Raw genomic sequence first — 18,652 nt, forward strand, 5'->3', positions numbered from 1 at the left:
CTGACTTTGGGTGGGATATTTTGTTGGACCTGGCAACCCTGGATGGGGGGAGAGCAGAAAACAGTAGGAAGTAGCGAGACGAGGTGGGTGGAAAGACGCGGCTAGCTGCTATAGAGCTAGTATTTATGATCTGTGTAGTGTGTGTGTATTTAAGTTACTCCCTGCATTCTGGATTATGTGTATTACAGTGTTCTGTACTGCATTAAACTGCTGTTAAACAGACAGGTATATACCTAGCTAGCTAGGCATAGCCTGGTAGCTAGCTTAGCTATTTAGCTAGGTTAGCTAGCTGTCATGCTAGCACAACTCCCTGTTGTTGATCATACATATCCAGCTGGCCTTTAGCTTTAATGCTAAGTGTTTTTAATGGAAACTTAAATGCACCTCAGGTAGGCGTGGGGTGTGCTGTGTATTTCTTGTAAATATGATTGTTAATAGAGATATAATTGCTAAGCTAGGCTGTCCTGATACTGTATGTATCTTCTTATACTGTATCCCTGCGAGCTATCAGGAAAAAAAGCCCCCCTACTCTAAGCTATGGATCAGTGCTGATCATCCATTCAATCAAATCCTCACACCAATGCCCCAATATCTAAAATATAGTATAATAAACTCTTTTTGTAATACTTTGCATGTGAAAGAAGGTGTCCCAACACGTTTTGTCCACAAAGTGTATCAAGTGTACTTTACGCTCTCTGCTTGAGTAACCACCAGGAGAGTTGCCTTTTCTCATTATTTTCTTATGCTCTCTTCTCCTCAGATGGATGACCTGCTTCTAGTTGGAGAGTAAAGCTATCGGGTGACCAGAGAGAAAGAATGCCACGCACTAGGAGAGCCTACGACTGTAAAACACAGACGGCTCCTGTGACTCCAGACACAGCTGACTGCTGGATGTTTCGGAGAAGACAGAAAATCCATCTTTTGTTTTCCTCATTTTTAATGCATTCCATTAGAGAGAGACAGCACATCTAAATCTACATTTCATTTTTATTGCTTCAAGGAACTTTTGGGGGAAAAAAAGCTACACAATGAACATCCTCTCAGCCATTATCGTATTCGAAAACCTCCATGAGGTTAGGCGGCTCTGTCACTGGGGTCCGATCATTGCACTTACTGTCATTGCTGTGTGCTCATCCATGGCCATGCTGGACTCAATTATCTGGTACTGGCCCTTGGACACCACAGGCGGCAGCATTAACTTCATTATGCTCATCAACTGGACGGTCCTGATTCTCTACAACTACTTCAATGCCATGTTTGTGGGCCCTGGATATATTCCTCTAGAGTGGAAACCGGTATGTTTGTCTGTTTAATTTATTTTTTTTGTGTGGAAAATCACTGAATTTCTTTTTCCCCTAACCTAATATATATAACCTGCCTTTTTGTGTAATATAACTGCATGATGGTCTTGTGGTGTGTTCTCTCTAACAGGAAAATCAACAAGACGCAATGTACTTACAGTTTTGTAGAGTGTGTCAAGGTTTTAAAGCTCCAAGGTCTCATCACTGCAGAAAGTGCAACAGGTAGCATTTCCTTTCGTTCTGTTTTAGCACTAACTAACTGTACTTACAACTTACAGACATGTTGCACGTTTATACTTTGCTAAAGACAATACTGGTGATAAGATGTTGGTTGCCATATGTATTGTTTACTGTATGAAACTATTTCTTTCCATTCTTCTTTTTCAGGTGTGTGATGAAGATGGATCACCATTGCCCATGGATCAACAATTGCTGTGGACATCTGAATCATGCTTATTTCACTACATTTCTCCTGCTGGCCCCATTGGGATGCATACATGCTGCTTTCATCTTTATTATGACAATGTACACTCAGCTATATGACCGGGTGAGTCATTTTGTTGACAACACTAATAAGGTGTGTAATGGTAGATATATTTGGACTGTGCATGCGATTAGGGTAAGTGTGGTAATTTCACAAGTGTGTGTCCCTCCCTGAAAAATTGAGCCATAAGGATATTTTCTTCATTTTATTAATACTTTGCCCACTGTGTTTGTTCATGTACTGTCCCCTAAAACTTACTGCTCTGTGTATTCATGTGCCTCCACCCTGTCATTAATGTGATATTAATTTGAGGTCATATTGCACAGAACTAGGTGCTTGACTATGTATTCAAAGTAAATGAAAAGAAAGGTGATTGTGGCCTGCATCAGCTAAACATTCTGCTCAATCACTGTACATTACATACATTTTATAGTATTGGTTTGGGATATGGTCTAATCTAGAAATGTTTACTTAACTCCTTTTTTTTTTACCTTTTTTATTTTTACTTAATCTCCTAATACAATTATGATTCTTATAGTGCATCTCTTCGTGTATTCTTAGATATTTTTGGTTTGAACAGTCATTTCTATTAATTGTATAAATTTTTTATAACATTTTTAAAGCGTGTTCTATTAATTCTATATATAAATGGGTAGCAAACTTACAGAACTAAATTCTCCTCTATGCTTTTGTTGCAGATCTCTTTCGGCTGGAGCTCAGTAAAGATAGACATGAGCGGTACGCGACACATCCACAATCCTATAATGCCGTTCAGTGTGGCAGCTTTTGCAGCCACCCTCTTTGCCCTGGGTCTGGCACTTGGCACCACTATTGCTGTGGGCATGCTGTTTTTTATACAGGTAAAGCGCATTATTTTATCTGCTCTTTTCAGCCTGGTACTACACAGCTCTGCATAGTCATTTCTTGACAGTTTGATCTGGATAGCAGGTTTCACTTATTATTAACAATTCATTGTCAGTCTGGACATCTGCTAAGCCTAGCAGATACTTATCTTTGCAGTTTTTTTTTGTTGAAGAGTGTTGTTGTAGGTTGATGTTTACTAAATGGATTTATCTTAATTTTAGATTAAAGTGATTATGCGAAACAAAACCTCAATTGAAGTTTGGATTGAGGAGAAGGTGAGTTTACTTATACTTTTTTCACGCCAAGTACAGTGTCTTTTATTAGTAGTATATCAATATGTTTAGTATAAACTTTTTCTGATTAAATTAAAAGCAGTAGTGTTCCTGAGGGGGGGAGGGCTTTTGTTATGATAAGTGGTATCAGTGTGTCTCTGTTACCCTTTTTGCAAAGCCACATACAGCTCTGAAAAACAGGAAGAGACCACTTAAAAATTGAGTTTCTTTAATTTTACCAAATTGAAAACCTCTGGAATATAATCAAGAGGAAGATGGATGATCACAAGCCATCTAACCAACCTGTACTGCTTACATCTTTGCACCAGGAGTGGCATAAACTTATCCAAAAGCAGTGTGTAAGACTGGTGGAGGAGAACTGTGATTATAAACTAGGATTATTCGACCAAATATTGATTTCTGAACTCTAAAAATACTTTATGAATATAAACTGTTGTCTTTTCATTATTTGAGGTCTGAAAGCTCTACATCTTTTTTATTTCAGCCATTTCTCATTTTCTGTAAATACATGCTCTAAATAGCAATATTTTTATTTGGAAATTGGAAGAAATGTTGTCTGTATATTCATTTTAAAAACAGAGGTGTCTGAAAGGTCCCGGAAATAAAACTGGCGATTTTAGAGAGTGTAAACACTTATTGTTAAAGCCACCAAAGCATTATAAGCTTAATAAAAAAGGTGTCCTAGAAGTGCCAATATTGCACTTAGTACTACTCTGCCACACAAACACGTAACTTTGGCTTCACATAAAAAGTCTAATATTATGGCTGTTAACAGTTCCTCAACTATTATGCCTGAGGGGCAGAGTCTGATGATAATATTTAGAAGTGGGGGACTTAATAGAATGGAACTGTTTTATTACGTGTAATAATGTGAGAAATTGGCAGATAACGGGGCATTGCATCAGTTTATCAGTTATAGCTTAATTAACACACTGTACTTGGTACACACTGTAATGGTAATAAAATGTTAAGCCAGTATGTATGTTATTTATAATATATTACAGTGAATTATGCTGTATTTTCTTGCAACCTTTTTTATTCAGGCCAAAGACAGAATCCAATACTACCAAACTGGAGAGGAGTTCATCTTCCCCTATGACCTGGGTAGTCGATGGGAGAACTTTAAGCAGGTGTTCACCTGGTCTGGAACCCCAGATGGAGATGGCGTTGAGTGGCCTGTGAATGAGAAGTGCCACCAGCATACTCTAACTGTATGTGTTTGTTCTCATCATCACACTTACATTTATCTATTAACACCATATAGTGATAATGTATTCACTGAAAGTAAAATAAGAGGGCTTGCGGTCTGTGTTTCCTCTTCTTCAGATTGAGCAGCTGAAGCAAAAAGCAGACAAGCGAGTGAGAAGTGTGAGTAACCGTTATGATTTCTGTTGGACACTAGAGGGCGGCATTGATATAACGTGAGTAGTGACCAAAGTTCTTTTGTTCATTTGTGTTCTGTAGGTTCAGTACAGAGTTGTGGAGGGCTATAACGGGGCTTGCTGCCCACTGGGTAAAGGAATAAACACGTTCCTTAGGACACCCTGTACAGAAGAACCCAGGATCCATCTGACTAAAGGAGAGACCATCTTTGCCACACGAGGAACGAAGTAAGTCACAGTCAGGCAGTGGTGTCACAATTATTTAGACACTGGGTTACTGATGATAGAATTATAAGTAGTTTAACACCCAGGGTCTCTTAAGTAAGACCCTTTAACGTTCTGTGCTCCCTGTGCACAGCAGTGAAGATGTGTGTGCACTGCACAGTGGGTTTAACACTCTGGGGTCAACAAATGTGATGATGCATCCAATTTAACATTTTCTAATATTTGTAATAGGGCTATGCTAATAATTATCTGACGATAGTTTTTTAATTAGTCGATTGGTTGACAATTTCAGCCACTGTCTCTTATGAGTATGTCTAATGTCCAGTCTCTTTAAAAGTTCCCATGACAAATTAAATAATGACCAGTGAAACTCCGTTAAAAAAATTAAAGTAATTGTGTGAACTGGGTGGGTTGTCCAGGAAAAGATTAGTTTTGGATTATCCAGTATCCTGTATGAAGGTCCTTCATTAAAAGAAAAGTTTAGCACAGGACTAGGCTTAATCGCTGTCCAGGAAACTAATCCTATGTGTACATATTTTAAACCTCAGGTGGTGGATGTATGGGGACAAAGTTTTGGATGAGGAACAGACAAAAGGTATTTTTTTTCTTTGGCCAAATATTACAAAACACACCATGTGCATTGCATACAGTAAATCCAGTGTGTCACATTCTCCTTCTTTCCTCTGCTGTTTTCAGCTGGGGTTCGTGTTCGAGGTTGGTTTCCACGCCGTTGTGTGGAGAAGTGTCTCTACGACTCTGCCAACAACACAACGACAGATGAAGAGAAGAAGGAACAGTAACGTGAGGACTGACTGACAGTGCTCTGCGCTGTATACGCGAGAGTACGTCCTGTGCTCTTATTCTACTGACTGGGCGCCTTATTGTACTTCTGTTCATTGCCAATGCTTGAGATACCCATGTTACAGGAAGCAGATATGCAATTATCTGAGCGTTCCAGGGTTGTGTGTTTTCTCTCTGGAACGTTTTAAGGGCAGTTCTAGTAGGTCTGCACAACCAGATGCTAAAGCAAAGAACTCTATAAAAACCAGCAAATTCTGCTTCCTTAAGTGAACTTGTGTACCTCTGTAACATCTCCAAAGACGAGCTGATAAATGAATGGTGGGTGGGAGGGAAACCATAATTTTACACTGAGCTGGTAATCGGGGGGCGTACTATACTGAACGTTTACTTGAATTAGTTGTTTTCTCTCTTTCTCTTTCTCTTTTCTCTCTTGATGTCCACACTGTTTATGCAATGCCTTTGCCAGTTGTAACAAGTTCTTAGTCATGCAATTTCTCTGTATTCTTTGTAGAGAAAAATACTTTAATTTTATTTTTGATTATTTTTGTAAAACTGATGTCAACCTCACAATACAGATTTCAAAAACAAGTAAACAAATCTTCTCTGAACAATAACCATCTGTTTGTCTGTTTATGTTTTCATATAAAACAAGTGAAATAATATTAATTTAATAGTCTCCACCAATGACTGTATACAAGCATGGAAGTGGTGATTTCATTCTCTTCTGTTCTATTGAAAAGAAGCTAAAACATCTGCCATGTTGTCAAATGTCCAACCAAAGTTTGTGCAATAGTATCCGAGCTGGAGGCGGGGCCAGCTATGCAAACTCATTTGGTAGACCCACCCCCATCTCCCAGAGCGCACCTGCCTCAGGCCACCTTCATTGCTGTTTAAACACTAAAACTGCAGTTCATGTATTTTAATATAAACCAGTTTACATTTGCATCAAATATCAAGTATCAGAGTTGAAGCCACATTTGCCAACAAGATGAATCAAAGGTTCCGTGGTCTAGTTTAATGGCAGAGCACCAGACTTAGCAGTTAAAAATTACAAATAATTTTGTATATAGAATGTGTGTTCATGTAACCAACAGCACATCATTACATGATCAATATAATGTGATTAACTAGCAAATTGCCTGACAGCTTGACTACAACAGGCTATTTCACATAATGATGATGATCTGTTTCAACCAAAGCTGTCGATCACTTTGTTGCAAAGTGTAACCCCACCTTCTTATGATATAGTAACAAAATATTACAAAAAAAATATTTCTGGAGATATTAGAACAGGCTAAATCAACTGTTGGAATTAGATTCTGGAGATGGCAATATGGATTAGAGGGGGGAAATTATAGGAATGCCTAGAGCTACACATCTGCACCCAAGTTTTTCACTCACATGTACACCTGTACTCTGTGACGTGACAATAAAAATCTTCAATCTTGAATTATACTGCAAGCAGATTTGTTTTGTTTTTCACTTTTAAGAGATGCCGTGCTGTCCATGCTTATATACAGTCATTGATCTCCACTTTCAGTGCTTAGTAAGTATAAATACACATACAGCTTCATTAATGTTTATCTCCAAGTTCTTCACTAAAACTCTGTCATTGTCTTCAGCAGCAAGTATGGAAATGTGTAGAATCTGCTTAGGAACTAAACAGTTCATGGAGTACAGTTCCCCCTTCCTTAGGGCTCAACAGGTCACAGGAACTCCTGAGGTCTTCTTAGAAGCATCACTGCATGTTAGCGTAGAGGCTGTCAATCTGAGTTTTGAAATACTTGCAAAGTTCTGGTCTTTTAGCCTTCAGAGTCGGAGTGAGAAGACCATTCTCTATAGTGAACTGATCAGCGTGCAGATACAAGTCCTTTACCTTGGACAGACAAAATAAAATCAACAACATGAGAATAAAACCTTAAAAGACAAATCACTACCATTATCATATCTTTCTTAATTGTAACACAACACTTACTTGTTCAAATGACTTCAGCCCTGCTTCTCGGCCCAGCTTGGTGAGGTCGGTGATGATGGCTTTTTTAATTTGCTGTTGATTTAACAAAAAACTGTCTGAATTCACATTCTATTACAATATATCTAACTCAACCATACTATTACCACCTTCTGCCTAATATTAAGTAGATCCCAGTTGTGCTGCCACCACAACAGATCAGACTCTAGAGGTGTCCTGTACTAGTCAAGTCAAGTCAAGTAGTTTTATTGTCAATACTGCATATGTACAGGACATACAGAGAATTGAAATTACGTTACTCTCCTTCCCAAATTTTACAGCAAGTATAGATAGTAGATATAATAAAAGAGAATGGGAGACACTATGTGTACATTACAGCAGGGACACAAATAGACATACATGAGACAGTAGTGGTGGGGGAGAAATAAGATATAGAAATAAAAAGAAATAAGATATATAATATAAAAGGGTGGGAGACACTATATGTACAATACAACAAGAACACAATAGACATACGTAAGACGGAAGACAACAGTGCAATATTGGTGCGATATAGTATATTGATACTATATCGGCATCAAAATATTAGCAGCCAGTCCTGTAAGTTATGAGGTGGGGCCTACATAGATTACATAAGTGAGCCTACTACATAACAGAAAACCCCCACAGGACTTCTTGATTTGGCCCTTGTTTTGGCCCTTGTTCCAGATCTCAGCACCCCATGTTGAACAACTGACTGTTCACTCACTTTCTATTATAGGCACGGCAAGTTTATTCATATAGCACCTTTTATCCACAACGGTCATTCAAAGTACTTTACAAATTAGAATATTTAAAGCGAAGCCAAATTAAAAAACATGTAAGAGAATAAAAATGTAAAATAAAACATGATTCAAACATGATTAAAACAATATATTTAAAAGGAAAATTAACTAGATTAATTAGAAAAAAAAGTGCTGTTACAGAATAAAAGTGTACAGAGCTGCAGTGTTTTAAACTGAGCTGACGTCCTGCTCAAACATGCCACATGTCATAGAACAATGCCAATGACATTTGTCATGTGTCATGGAAGCTAACACTGAGAACACTGTCCTTTGCTGAGTTGCTTGTGTGTTTGTACTGACAACTCTATCCAGACTCTGCCTGTCACTGTCATTTCTCCCACTGCGTGCACTGTCCACTATGGGTAGTAAAGCTTTCTATGCCAGATTCCCAGTATACATGTGGCACTCTGGATCATTCACAAGATAACACCTCACAACTTATGCAAGTGTGGCCATTCCCAGGCCATCGCCTTAGGTTGCACTCTTTAATGAATTTACTATACATACTGCTATTCCATGAATTTTGACATTTTGACAGTGTATCTGTATCCTTGTTTCAAAGAGTTCTTTTTACATTACCTGTCATGGTGTTAATGTTATGGCTGATTGGTATATGAGTATAGGGGATGATGCAAATGGTAAACGGTAAAAGAAAATAAAGAAAGGAAGTACTCTTTGTTTGAGTATGTATCTTACAAGGCAGAAAACATACCTGGTTTTTACACAGTTCCTCCATTGAACCTTTGAGGCTAAGCTTCTCAGCATAACCAGGCAGCACTTCAGGGTCTGGCACCACTATAGCCACTAAAGAGGACTGAAGACAAGATAGTGGTTACACCATCTTTCAACATGTATTGAGCTTCTTTCTATACAACATAACATATATTATAATAACTAATAGTATTACTTACCTGCAAACTGTCCCCATGAACAAACACCTGTGCTACTAGAGCACTCCGAATATAGACATTTTCAATCTTCTCAGGAGCAATGTACTCGCCTTGGGCCAGTTTGAAGATATTCTTCTTCCTGTCAATAATCTTCAAAACCCCACTCTAGAAAACGAAGTGAATACAGCAGTATATTAAACACACATATTTACAATATAAAAAACAGATTTAAATACTGAAAAAACAATAAAGATATTCACTGAAGAACAAGTAAATCATAAACAACATTATTCACTCTCCTGGGTCATATGTAATAGGTCTGACCTTCCTGAACCAGAGCTTATTAGTTTAAGAATTATAGATTTAATCATCTGATAGCAGCATCATTTCTTAGAGAGAGAGAGAGTTAATGATTCATTCTAAGAGTGAAATCCCACCGAGAGCCATTTGCCGATATCACCAGTATGAAGCCAGCCGTCTTGGTCCAGCGCTTCTGCTGTCCTCTCTGGGTCATTCAGGTAGCCACGGAACACGTTCTTCCCTTTTATACAAACCTACGACACAAGTTATTATTAATGATTAGTCAAAGTCAAGTCATTACACATTTTGTGTGTGTGTGTTTGTGTGTAGTCATATGCATAATGCTGTATGGTTTCTGTTACCTCTCCTTCATCATTAGATGCAAAGTAATTCATCTCCTCAACGTCTACTAGTTTGACTACATTACATGGAACAGGAACACCAACATGTCCTAAAAAAGAGTTTAACAGTGTAGGACAACAGTGAATGGAAAAAGTTTAAGTTTCCTGAGGATAGCATCAATTTCCGGCATGTATGCGTTACGGTAAAGGGAAGATGATGTAACTATAGACACATACCTGCAGTCCAGTCCCCAGGCAGGGAGATGGTGCAACCAGCTGTGCACTCAGTTTGGCCATATGCCTCAAAAATCTGAAATCAGGCCAGGAGCATTGATTATTGCTGGGTCACTGAGAAACCACGAGAAACCCAATCATCCCACGCTATCCTCAGGCTAATGGCTACTACCACTAGGCTTGTTGTGATTACTATTTTATTCATTTTATTGTATAGTCATTTACCCAGTTACTCACTGATTTAATTTGAGTTAACATAATGGTCATAGTAATGCAGTTATATCCCTTAAAAGACCTGATATACAGCTCTGGAAAAATAAGAGACCACTAAAAAATGGTGATTTTCTTTGATTTTACCAAATTGAACACCTCTGGAATATAATCAAGAGGGCGATGAATGATCACAAGCCATCAAACCAAGCTGAACTGTTTGAATTTTTGCACTAGGAGTGGCATAAAGTTATCCAAAAGCAGTGTGTAAGACTGGTGGAGGAGAACATGCCAAGATGCATGAAAACTGTGATTAAAAACCAGGGTTATTTCACCAAATATTGATTTCTGAACTCTTGAAACTTTGAAAATATGAACTTGTTCTCTTTGCATTTTTTGATGTCTGAAAGCTCTGCATCTTTTTTTGTTATTTCAGCCCTTTCTCATTTTCTGCAGATAAATGCACTAAATGACAGTATTTTTATTTGGAATTTGTGAGAAATGTTATCTGTAGTTTATAGAATAACTAAAGGATGACCAACAAAAACTCCAGCATTACTTCTAATACCTTCTTTGTGGTGGTCTGTGGGATCCTGGCAATTAAAGTAACAGGGTGAAAGGAGGACGACACAGTACACATAGAGACTGATTGACTACAGTCTGTAAAGATCAAACTACAAAGTGCTCCTATATGAAAAGAGGAGCTGATATAATAAACAATCAGTGTAGTAATAAGGAGGTGTGGTTATATTATGGCTGGTCAGTTAAGTCTTAAAGTTACTAGACTGAGCTGAGATGTTAAGCTGAAGCACAGCAGTTCACTCATCCATTTTATTGTGTAAGTAGCACATATACCATATTACTTAGTAAAACAACGTTCAGCACAGCAGGAGAGAGATGGTGCTCTGGGCTACAATTCAGAGGTTTGTGGCGTTTTTTTCCCCGACAACCAAGAGAGAAAGTCTTGAAACTGAAGTGGATTTTCCTACCTGGCACCCGAGGCACGCCCTGAGGAAGCTGAGCACAGAGGGAGAGATTGGAGCGGCACCTGTCACCATCACCCGCACACGCCCCCCCAGAGACTCCTGCAGAGACAGGAACACAAACACTGAAGAACCGTCCCTCCCAGGAGCACAGCAAGCCACTAAGCATACCTTCATTACCATCTCAATCCCTTCTTCCATCTTAAACCTGCTTTCCTTTCAACTGTTCTCCTCTCCATTCCTCAGAGAGAGAGAGAGAGAGGGAGAGAAACTGAAGCCAGCTGTATGTTCAGGCCTGATGGGGATACCTGCACTTTGTGGAAGATGAACTTGTCCCATATGCTGTCGTTTCGGATGATGCCCTCCTTCACCTCCGCGTGTTTTCTTTCAATTGCAAAGTTCAGAAGCCACTTCTTGAATGGAGTCTGGGCCCCACTCTGAACCTGAAGAAATGAGGGGAGGGGTCAGCTGAACAATAACAGGTGTGTGTATGATATAGAGCTTTTTACTGCAGAACAAATGCCCAAAGAAGACCTTGTCCACACCTGGTATTAACCTGCATCCTGGGTGACTTGATCCCTACTGGCCAGTGTACCAGTGTGTACAGTGTCCTTAAATGGAACCACAGGCATTCCTATTAACCACAAGCATGCTACGATAACATGCTAACAGAGATACAGGTGACACTTCTACTCAAATGAGCCCTTTAATAAACCTGATTATAAAGGGAGGCGCATTTTAAATGAATGTAAATGGCTTTGTGTTTTCACCCAAGACACATGTTCATACCAGGAGTAAACAGCTGAGGAGTTTTTCAATGGCTTTTAGTTAATACATAAAGGGCTAATTTACTAGATAGGGATTAAGCCTAATCTTGGAGTACACTGTATTTTGAATGTCAGTTTAACATTTTCTACAGCTTTCTACAGATTTTTATTTGAAAGGTTAACTTAGCACTATCATGCAACCCCAGTTATTTGTGTGTGTGTGTGTGTGTATTTGTGATGTGTACACATAACAAATAAGGTCAGCTGAGAAAACAAAATTCAGGTCATCATACCCTGTCATACACACGGTTGAGAAGACGTGGAACCACTGGAAAAACTGTGGGTTTTAGGGTTTTCATGTCATCAGGAAGCAGTCTGATATCCCCCTGAAAGAAGCCTACCCTTCCACCTGCACCATACAGCACTGTCTGTGAGACACAAGCAGCAGAACATTAGCACTGTTGCATCATCTATTAGCTTAAAGAAATAAAAAAAAATACATAAAGCACAAAATAAAGGTTAAATTCGATTGAATATATAGACAGTATAGAAAAAGATCAAAGACTTTACCTGCACAACTCTCTCAAACATGTGAGCCAGCGGCAGGAAAGAGATAGTCACGTCAGTGGGGAGAGGAGTAAAAGCACTCTGAGGAAACAGAATTCAACTGTTGATCATCACCACTGAAAGTTTTTTTTTTTTTTTTTCTTGGATTTCTGTCAATTATAACAACACTCACACTTAATAGTGGCACAACGTAATACCATACCTCAAAGCTTTTGACAAAACTGGCAGCATCTGCAACCACGTTTTCATGGGTTAACATGGCTCCCTTCGGATCACCTAAACAAAGAACGAAAGAAAGAATTGTGACGTCCGTTAAAAAATCAAAACAGGAAAAAAACTGGAAAAATCCCACAGTGGAGAGTGCAGTGGGTGGCAATGATTGTGACTGGTGGTGTCTGACTAGAATTGTTTGTGCAATCAAATCCACAGTCAGCACAGGGTTCTTTAGCTTCCATGAGATATAGCAAAAGTCATAGAACACGATAATAGTTCCTGTACCATGACATGTGGTATGTCCATGTAAAATGATGTAGACTCACCAGTTGTTCCGCTGGTAAAGCACACAATGCTCAAGTCCTCTGGTTTTGGTGGCTATAGACATACAGAAACAGATACAGAAAACACATAAAAAAGGTGAATGAATAGAAAATAATCACAAAATAATTATATAATAATTTGAATGAACAAGAGAAGAGTGGGCTGGTAAGTGGTGCTGATTGTTTAAAGATGTATGGTCCCATAATGCAGCTGCATTAGGTGTCAAAATTAATAGAAAAGCCTAGTCACAATGCACAAATGCACAATGCACATCATTGTGTTATCATGATTTGTCTTTGCACCATTACACCCTAATTTTTATTTGCTGCTTATAATAATGCCTGCAGTAAGATACATAAAACAATATTACTTACCACTGGTTTCTTAATATTATCTTTCCCCAAAGCCTGAAAAATTAAAAACATACAATTTGTTTTATTGTGTACTACTATTATTATTATTATTTATTTATTTATTTATTTTTTAATATTATTATAAAAATCCCAACTTTCCCAAGTTACAAATCTGTAAATGCTGTTTGAATGTACCTCCACATCTTTTAGATTCAAGACTTCCACTCCACATTTGGAGGCTCTATCTCCTACGGCAGCATCAAATGGATCCATGATGATGATTGTGTTTAGCACAGGTATGAGTTTCTTCTCACAACTATCAAGGAGTGTCTCGGCTTTGTTCTGCTTGTCACAAATGACTGTAGATATGCTTCCTGCAAAAAGAACATAATCAGAATGCTAGATCTGCATCATAGTTCTTATTATGTATTCAGAAAATGTGGATAAATTATTATATTAATAAAAATTATAAGATGGACTAGTGGAAATAGAACAACCTGCTATAAATCTCCACATTATCGATACAGCAATTGCTATTTTATTGCTAAGAGCCAATAAGACAAGACAAGAGTCCTTCTATAATACAGACACACCGAAACAAACACAGAACTGCAATGCAGGCAAAAAAAAACAGAGAGACAGTAGAGTGTGCAAGATCTAACTCTTAATCTTCAATAGATCAGGGAAAAAGGGGATTAAATCTCAAGGGAATTCAGCCAGGTGTTAAACCTGATCCATACCTAAATCGGATCCAGTGAACACCTCTAACGAAGCTGAGAGGTAAGCAGGTGTAATTACCTCTGTTAATGATGAATATCAGAGCCTCTGGACCCAGTGTGTCATATAGAGGAACTGCCACCATGGAATAGGTGTAACAAGCCAGCTCAGAGATAATCCACTGCATTAAAGGAAGAGCACATAGTCAGCATACAAATAAAAAAATAAAAAATAAAATAGCTACTCTTCCCTCGTTGAACAGGTCCAAACATGCATTTATATTTATTTTATTACATTTAAATACATTAAATGATGGTCAAAATGCATTTACACACATTTGCTTTAACCCATTTTGTATTATGTAGTTGTTGTGTTCACTCTTTAAAGGGAATGTTATGCTGTGTCACATCATTACACTATCTATTAACTTCTTATACATAATAGGCCCATTAGTATCTTAGCTCCAACACAAAACTAAAGAAGGAAAATGTAAAATCCTATATCTTGGAGCTGTACCCTCAACTTTGCACTATTCAGTTAAAATTTACATTCAACATCTTTGGTAAGCAATATAGTGTTATTTAGGCCATTACCTCTGGTCGATTCTGAGCAAAGATGCCAATGAATGAGTCAGGTGAAGGTTTTAAGCCCCTGTGCAGCAGCCCAGAGCCCAGATACTCAGCCCTATCCGAAACCTGCAGAACACAAAGCACAGTGATAAACGGGAAAAACTTTCTGACATCATAACATCTCAAGTTCATGATACATTATAACTGATACACATCATTAATATGAGTACCTGTTTGTATTTCAGCCATTGGTACGGCTTCCCAGCTTTTCTGTACCCTAAGCATGGTCCGTTCCCTGCACAACACATTAAAATTGGTCTTACTAATTAAGTACGATAGCTGTGGTGGAAATAACAGAACTCACAGGTTAAACTGAAAGAGGTGCAGGGTGTAAATAAACCCACTAACATTATAAGTTTACAATGGATTCATAATAAAACCCATAATATCAGAAATGTATTTATAAGTTATGAGTTACAGACTAAAGGCCTCTTACCTGAGACGTGTAATCCCCTTTGGAAAACCTCATACAGAGTTTTGGCATCTTCGTGTAAATAGGATATCAGGTTGTCATCTTTCAGAAGGGTTGTCTTTCTGGCTCCACCCTGCAGATCAGTTTCATTAGTATAAGCTGGTCAAATCATTAAAGACACTGTTAACTAATTTATAATTCCAATTATAGTTCTAGTTATTAATGGTGATCTATAGGTGGTTCTGAGTTGTCCAAGTGGCTAAGCACTGCCACTATGATCAGGAGTTTGCCGGTTTGAATCCTGTTCATATAGCTTGCCATCAGCTACCAGAGCCCTGAGAGAGCATAATTGGCCTGGCTCTCTCTGGGTGGGTAGATGGTGCTCTCTCCCCACATCACTCCAAAGGGTGATGTCGATCAGCACAAGGCGTCTGTGAGCTGATGTATCAGAACCGAGCCGCTGCACTTTTCTTCCGAGCGTGCTGGCTTCTCACCCTCCTGATGTTGGGGCATCACTAGTGATAGGGGAAGTCCTAATGAGTGGGTTGGGTAATTGACCATGTAAATTGAGGAGAAAATGGGAAAAAAAAATGTGGTGGTCTATTGTGTGCCTGTCAATGTCAGCTTATTTTGTATGTGTTGTGTTGTAAAGTGTTGTGTTGTTTATTTGCTGGAACCTCGTTTCAAATTGTCCAAGCTGATCATTGGTGGTTAAGGTGGTTAAAAAGCTGGTCATCTAGATGAAAACAAATCTTTTGCTGGTAAGCTAGCTGGGTAACCTGCTCTTGACCAGAACAGTATATTCGGCATGCTGGTTTTCCAGCTTGATGAACCAACCAGCCTGGTCACGCTTCTTCATACTGATAGTCTAGCATGCTGATCAAGAGGTAAGCTGGTCAAGGCTTGGCCAGGTTGGTTTTCAGCAGGACACGGTCTGTAGGACAGGAGCGCACTCACCGCAATGCCCTTAGTCTGCCTGTTCAGATCTACAGGTGGTCGCACAGGCTTCGGCCTGGTGTTGAGATAAATTAGGGCGACTGCTGCAAGTCCAAAAAAGAACACCAGCGCCGGGGTGGGCAGAGGAGAGCAGAGGAACTCAATCAAGAAGTACATGGTCTTAGACCTGCTGGGGAAAAGAGTAACAAAATAAATGGGATCAATTAACAGATTTTGTTTTATAATTTTATATAATCCTGCTCATACATACATGTGGTAGAAGCTCAAGATCAGAGTAATTACTGCTAATCTATGGCTGTTATAAAGTACTGTAATAGTAACAGCATACAATGCACTGAAAATTAATCAAGTCAAGAATGGGAGAGTTAATGAAACTGGCTTTGATAATTTTGCATAAAGAGCTGATACTATCAGCTGCACTCTTTTTAAAGAGTGTAAAGTGTAAAGAGAGATCTTTGACCTGGAAGAGTGATAGATACATTGTGAGAGTTTAGATCAAAGTGTAGCTAATCACTGAGCTGGTACTGAATTTTCTACAACTAAGTACCATTAAGAATGATAAACTTCACAAAACATTTTTTGCTTGATGCAAAATGTAACGTAGCATATGTATTTTGACAGTCAAAAATAGTGTTTCTCTGTTTCTTGGGCCAAAATCAAGAGAAATTTATAGAAATGTTTTCGAATGTTATTCTCAAAAACCCTATTTTATGACAAAGTCTAAACTATTTTCTTAAATGGACTATTAGAATACCTTGATGTTAGTAATTAAAAAATAGGGTTTTGGATTATATGTTTAAAATAAAAAAGAGATAGGACAAGCCTTAAGCCTTAATCTTACAGAGGGGGAAATTGCTATGTTGCAGCAGTGCAGAGGACAGAACAGAAGTGTCAGGAAATATACAACAATATAAAATCAAATCTATACATGCAAAAAAAAGAGAAAATAACAATACTAAAAATATATAGATCTAGAAAAACTAAGATTAGATTCCCCAGTACACAGAAAGTGCTCTAATAGCCATTTTTGGCCAAATAATTTACTTGCAGAATATTCAGCACATCCCTACAAAATTATTAAATACAATTTATAACATGTAATACACTAAAGCCATCTTTTAAATTAAACTTTCATACTGACTCAGCACTGACCTTGACCTTGTTGCTGATGCCCAGAATGATAAGCATGACACAGCATGGTGAACAGGTCACCACTACTCACCATTCAGTGTTCTCTAATCACTAAAATATTATATGTAAAATATATAAATCAGTAAATTTCTCATTCTCACCGTTTCCAATAGCTGTATGTCGTACAGGAGTCGGCTGTTCCTCAGGTAATGTATCTGAAAGCAAAGGCCCACAAAGAGAGTCTCCTACACAGTCCTACAGGAAGACTGAGAGAGAGAGATGTGTACAGGTCCCATAAAATAGCTCACCGTGTACAAAAGACCTTTGAACCATGGCTGCTATCTATTGCCCGATAATAAAATGAGTACGGACATAAACATAGAGCAGCAATGTTTCAATAACACAAAGGGGATTAGGGGTGTTGCAAGAGTCTCCTGGCACAGATGTGCTTTCATGTCCAGTATGTTCAGTGGTATCTACCTGAGAACAAGTAAAGTAAAGTCTTTCTCTGCATCAAATGAAAATAAGGCAGCCCCAAGTAGAAGTTTGTTTTTGCAGGTCAATTTGACATTCATTTGTATGTTTGACCTGGGATAAATGTTTCAGAGTTCAGTAAAAATTCATCCTGTAGTTTTTGGCTTGTACTCACCGAGCGAGTGCACTTATCTAAAAATCAATCCAATATTCAACAAAACCAGTGTGATTAAGCAACACCTTTGTTGTTCAAAAATACTCCTCAGACTAGCCCTAAACAGTTCAGTGTTAGGTATAGCACTTCAGCTTTAGTTACATTTTCATTAGTTTTAGTTTCTTTAATCCACTCTAGAAGATTGAATTCATTAGACTAATAAACTGAAATAATTTAAGACTTTCGTTGCAGCTGATCAATTTATGCTCCACCCTCAAATGTGTCCTTACATAGCTACTGTTGGAAGTGATGCTGTTGGGAGTGAAAATGATAGTACACATCTCATTCTGTGTGAAAATATTTACCATTTTCAGTTAGCAGAAAGACATGTAAAACACTAACAACACTTTATGGAACATATACTGTGTCTTTTTAGGACTTAGAAATTATGGAAAAACAGATTTGGTTGTTACCAATTTAAATAACTAGCTAAAGTGCACACAGAACTGTACAATATTATCAACTGCTACAATAGCAGTATTAACTAGCATTTATGTTGTGTTCAGGGTTATACTTTTAAACTGGAAAATGCATTTTATTTTTTCAAGTGATTGCTAGGTGGTTGTTATGGTATTACAGTGGATTGCTATGGAGTTGGTGCGGTATCCAAATTGGTTTCTTTGCCATCTCTAAGTGGTTGCTTTGGTGTTTTCCTAATTAGTTGCTATGGTATTTTTCATTGACATTCTGTTATTTAGTGGTTGCCAGGGTGTTACTACGAGGTTCCTAGGCAGTTGCTGTGGTATCCCAGGTGGTTGCCATGGTGTCTCAGGTTGTTGTTCAGGTGTTG

General features: G+C 38.3%; 2 protein-coding genes across 6 annotated transcripts in view; one reads left to right on the forward strand and one right to left on the reverse strand.

Moving 5' to 3' along the window:
* On the forward strand, positions 1 to 5,964 carry zdhhc6 (zinc finger DHHC-type palmitoyltransferase 6). Of its 4 annotated transcripts, none has more exons than XM_015608399.3 (11): positions 1 to 83; positions 761 to 1,295; positions 1,432 to 1,523; positions 1,689 to 1,848; positions 2,484 to 2,645; positions 2,871 to 2,924; positions 3,986 to 4,153; positions 4,269 to 4,310; positions 4,407 to 4,552; positions 5,098 to 5,144; positions 5,246 to 5,964. In XM_015608399.3, the coding sequence occupies exons 2-11, from the start codon at positions 1,029 to 1,031 to the stop codon at positions 5,347 to 5,349; spliced, it is 1,242 nt and encodes a 413-aa protein (XP_015463885.1). In that variant the 5' UTR covers positions 1 to 83; positions 761 to 1,028; the 3' UTR covers positions 5,350 to 5,964. The 4 variants fall into 4 exon arrangements, with proteins under 4 accessions (XP_015463885.1, XP_007259297.1, XP_007259294.1 ...); XM_007259235.4 differs by having other exon boundaries at positions 45 to 139; XM_007259232.4 differs by having other exon boundaries at positions 79 to 225.
* The window catches only part of acsl5 (acyl-CoA synthetase long chain family member 5), a 15,723-nt gene continuing 2,922 nt past the window's right edge, over positions 5,852 to 18,652 (reverse strand). The window contains exons 3-23 of one of the 2 annotated variants that reach the window (XM_022668952.2): positions 17,336 to 17,440; positions 16,044 to 16,209; positions 15,111 to 15,219; positions 14,845 to 14,909; positions 14,639 to 14,740; positions 14,127 to 14,226; positions 13,524 to 13,702; positions 13,350 to 13,382; positions 12,978 to 13,029; positions 12,641 to 12,714; positions 12,442 to 12,519; positions 12,165 to 12,299; positions 11,413 to 11,547; positions 11,111 to 11,206; positions 9,915 to 9,987; positions 9,699 to 9,787; positions 9,474 to 9,590; positions 9,058 to 9,201; positions 8,859 to 8,960; positions 7,326 to 7,397; positions 5,852 to 7,226 (exon numbers count right to left, since the gene is read on the reverse strand). In XM_022668952.2, the coding sequence (XP_022524673.2) occupies positions 7,089 to 7,226; positions 7,326 to 7,397; positions 8,859 to 8,960; positions 9,058 to 9,201; positions 9,474 to 9,590; positions 9,699 to 9,787; positions 9,915 to 9,987; positions 11,111 to 11,206; positions 11,413 to 11,547; positions 12,165 to 12,299; positions 12,442 to 12,519; positions 12,641 to 12,714; positions 12,978 to 13,029; positions 13,350 to 13,382; positions 13,524 to 13,702; positions 14,127 to 14,226; positions 14,639 to 14,740; positions 14,845 to 14,909; positions 15,111 to 15,219; positions 16,044 to 16,199 (2,049 nt within the window). In that variant the 5' untranslated portion in view covers positions 16,200 to 16,209; positions 17,336 to 17,440 and the 3' untranslated portion in view covers positions 5,852 to 7,088. Of the gene's footprint in view, positions 7,227 to 7,325; positions 7,398 to 8,858; positions 8,961 to 9,057; positions 9,202 to 9,473; positions 9,591 to 9,698; positions 9,788 to 9,914; positions 9,988 to 11,110; positions 11,207 to 11,412; positions 11,548 to 12,164; positions 12,300 to 12,441; positions 12,520 to 12,640; positions 12,715 to 12,977; positions 13,030 to 13,349; positions 13,383 to 13,523; positions 13,703 to 14,126; positions 14,227 to 14,638; positions 14,741 to 14,844; positions 14,910 to 15,110; positions 15,220 to 16,043; positions 16,213 to 17,335; positions 17,441 to 18,652 lie in introns of both variants that reach the window. The other variant, XM_015608339.3, reaches the window with a different exon arrangement.

The sequence above is a fragment of the Astyanax mexicanus genome, chromosome 15, assembly GCF_023375975.1.
Source record: "Astyanax mexicanus isolate ESR-SI-001 chromosome 15, AstMex3_surface, whole genome shotgun sequence".
Classification (NCBI taxonomy): Eukaryota; Metazoa; Chordata; class Actinopteri; order Characiformes; family Acestrorhamphidae; genus Astyanax; species Astyanax mexicanus.

Coding starts and splice junctions, on each gene's coding strand:
- zdhhc6 (XM_015608399.3), top strand. CDS start 1,029: ATGAACATCCTCTCAGCCATTATCGTATTCGAAAACCTCCATGAGGTT. Junction 1,524..1,688: donor CACTGCAGAAAGTGCAACAG/GTAGCATTTCCT, acceptor CTTCTTTTTCAG/GTGTGTGATGAAGATGGATC. Junction 4,553..5,097: donor TTTGCCACACGAGGAACGAA/GTAAGTCACAGT, acceptor TTTAAACCTCAG/GTGGTGGATGTATGGGGACA.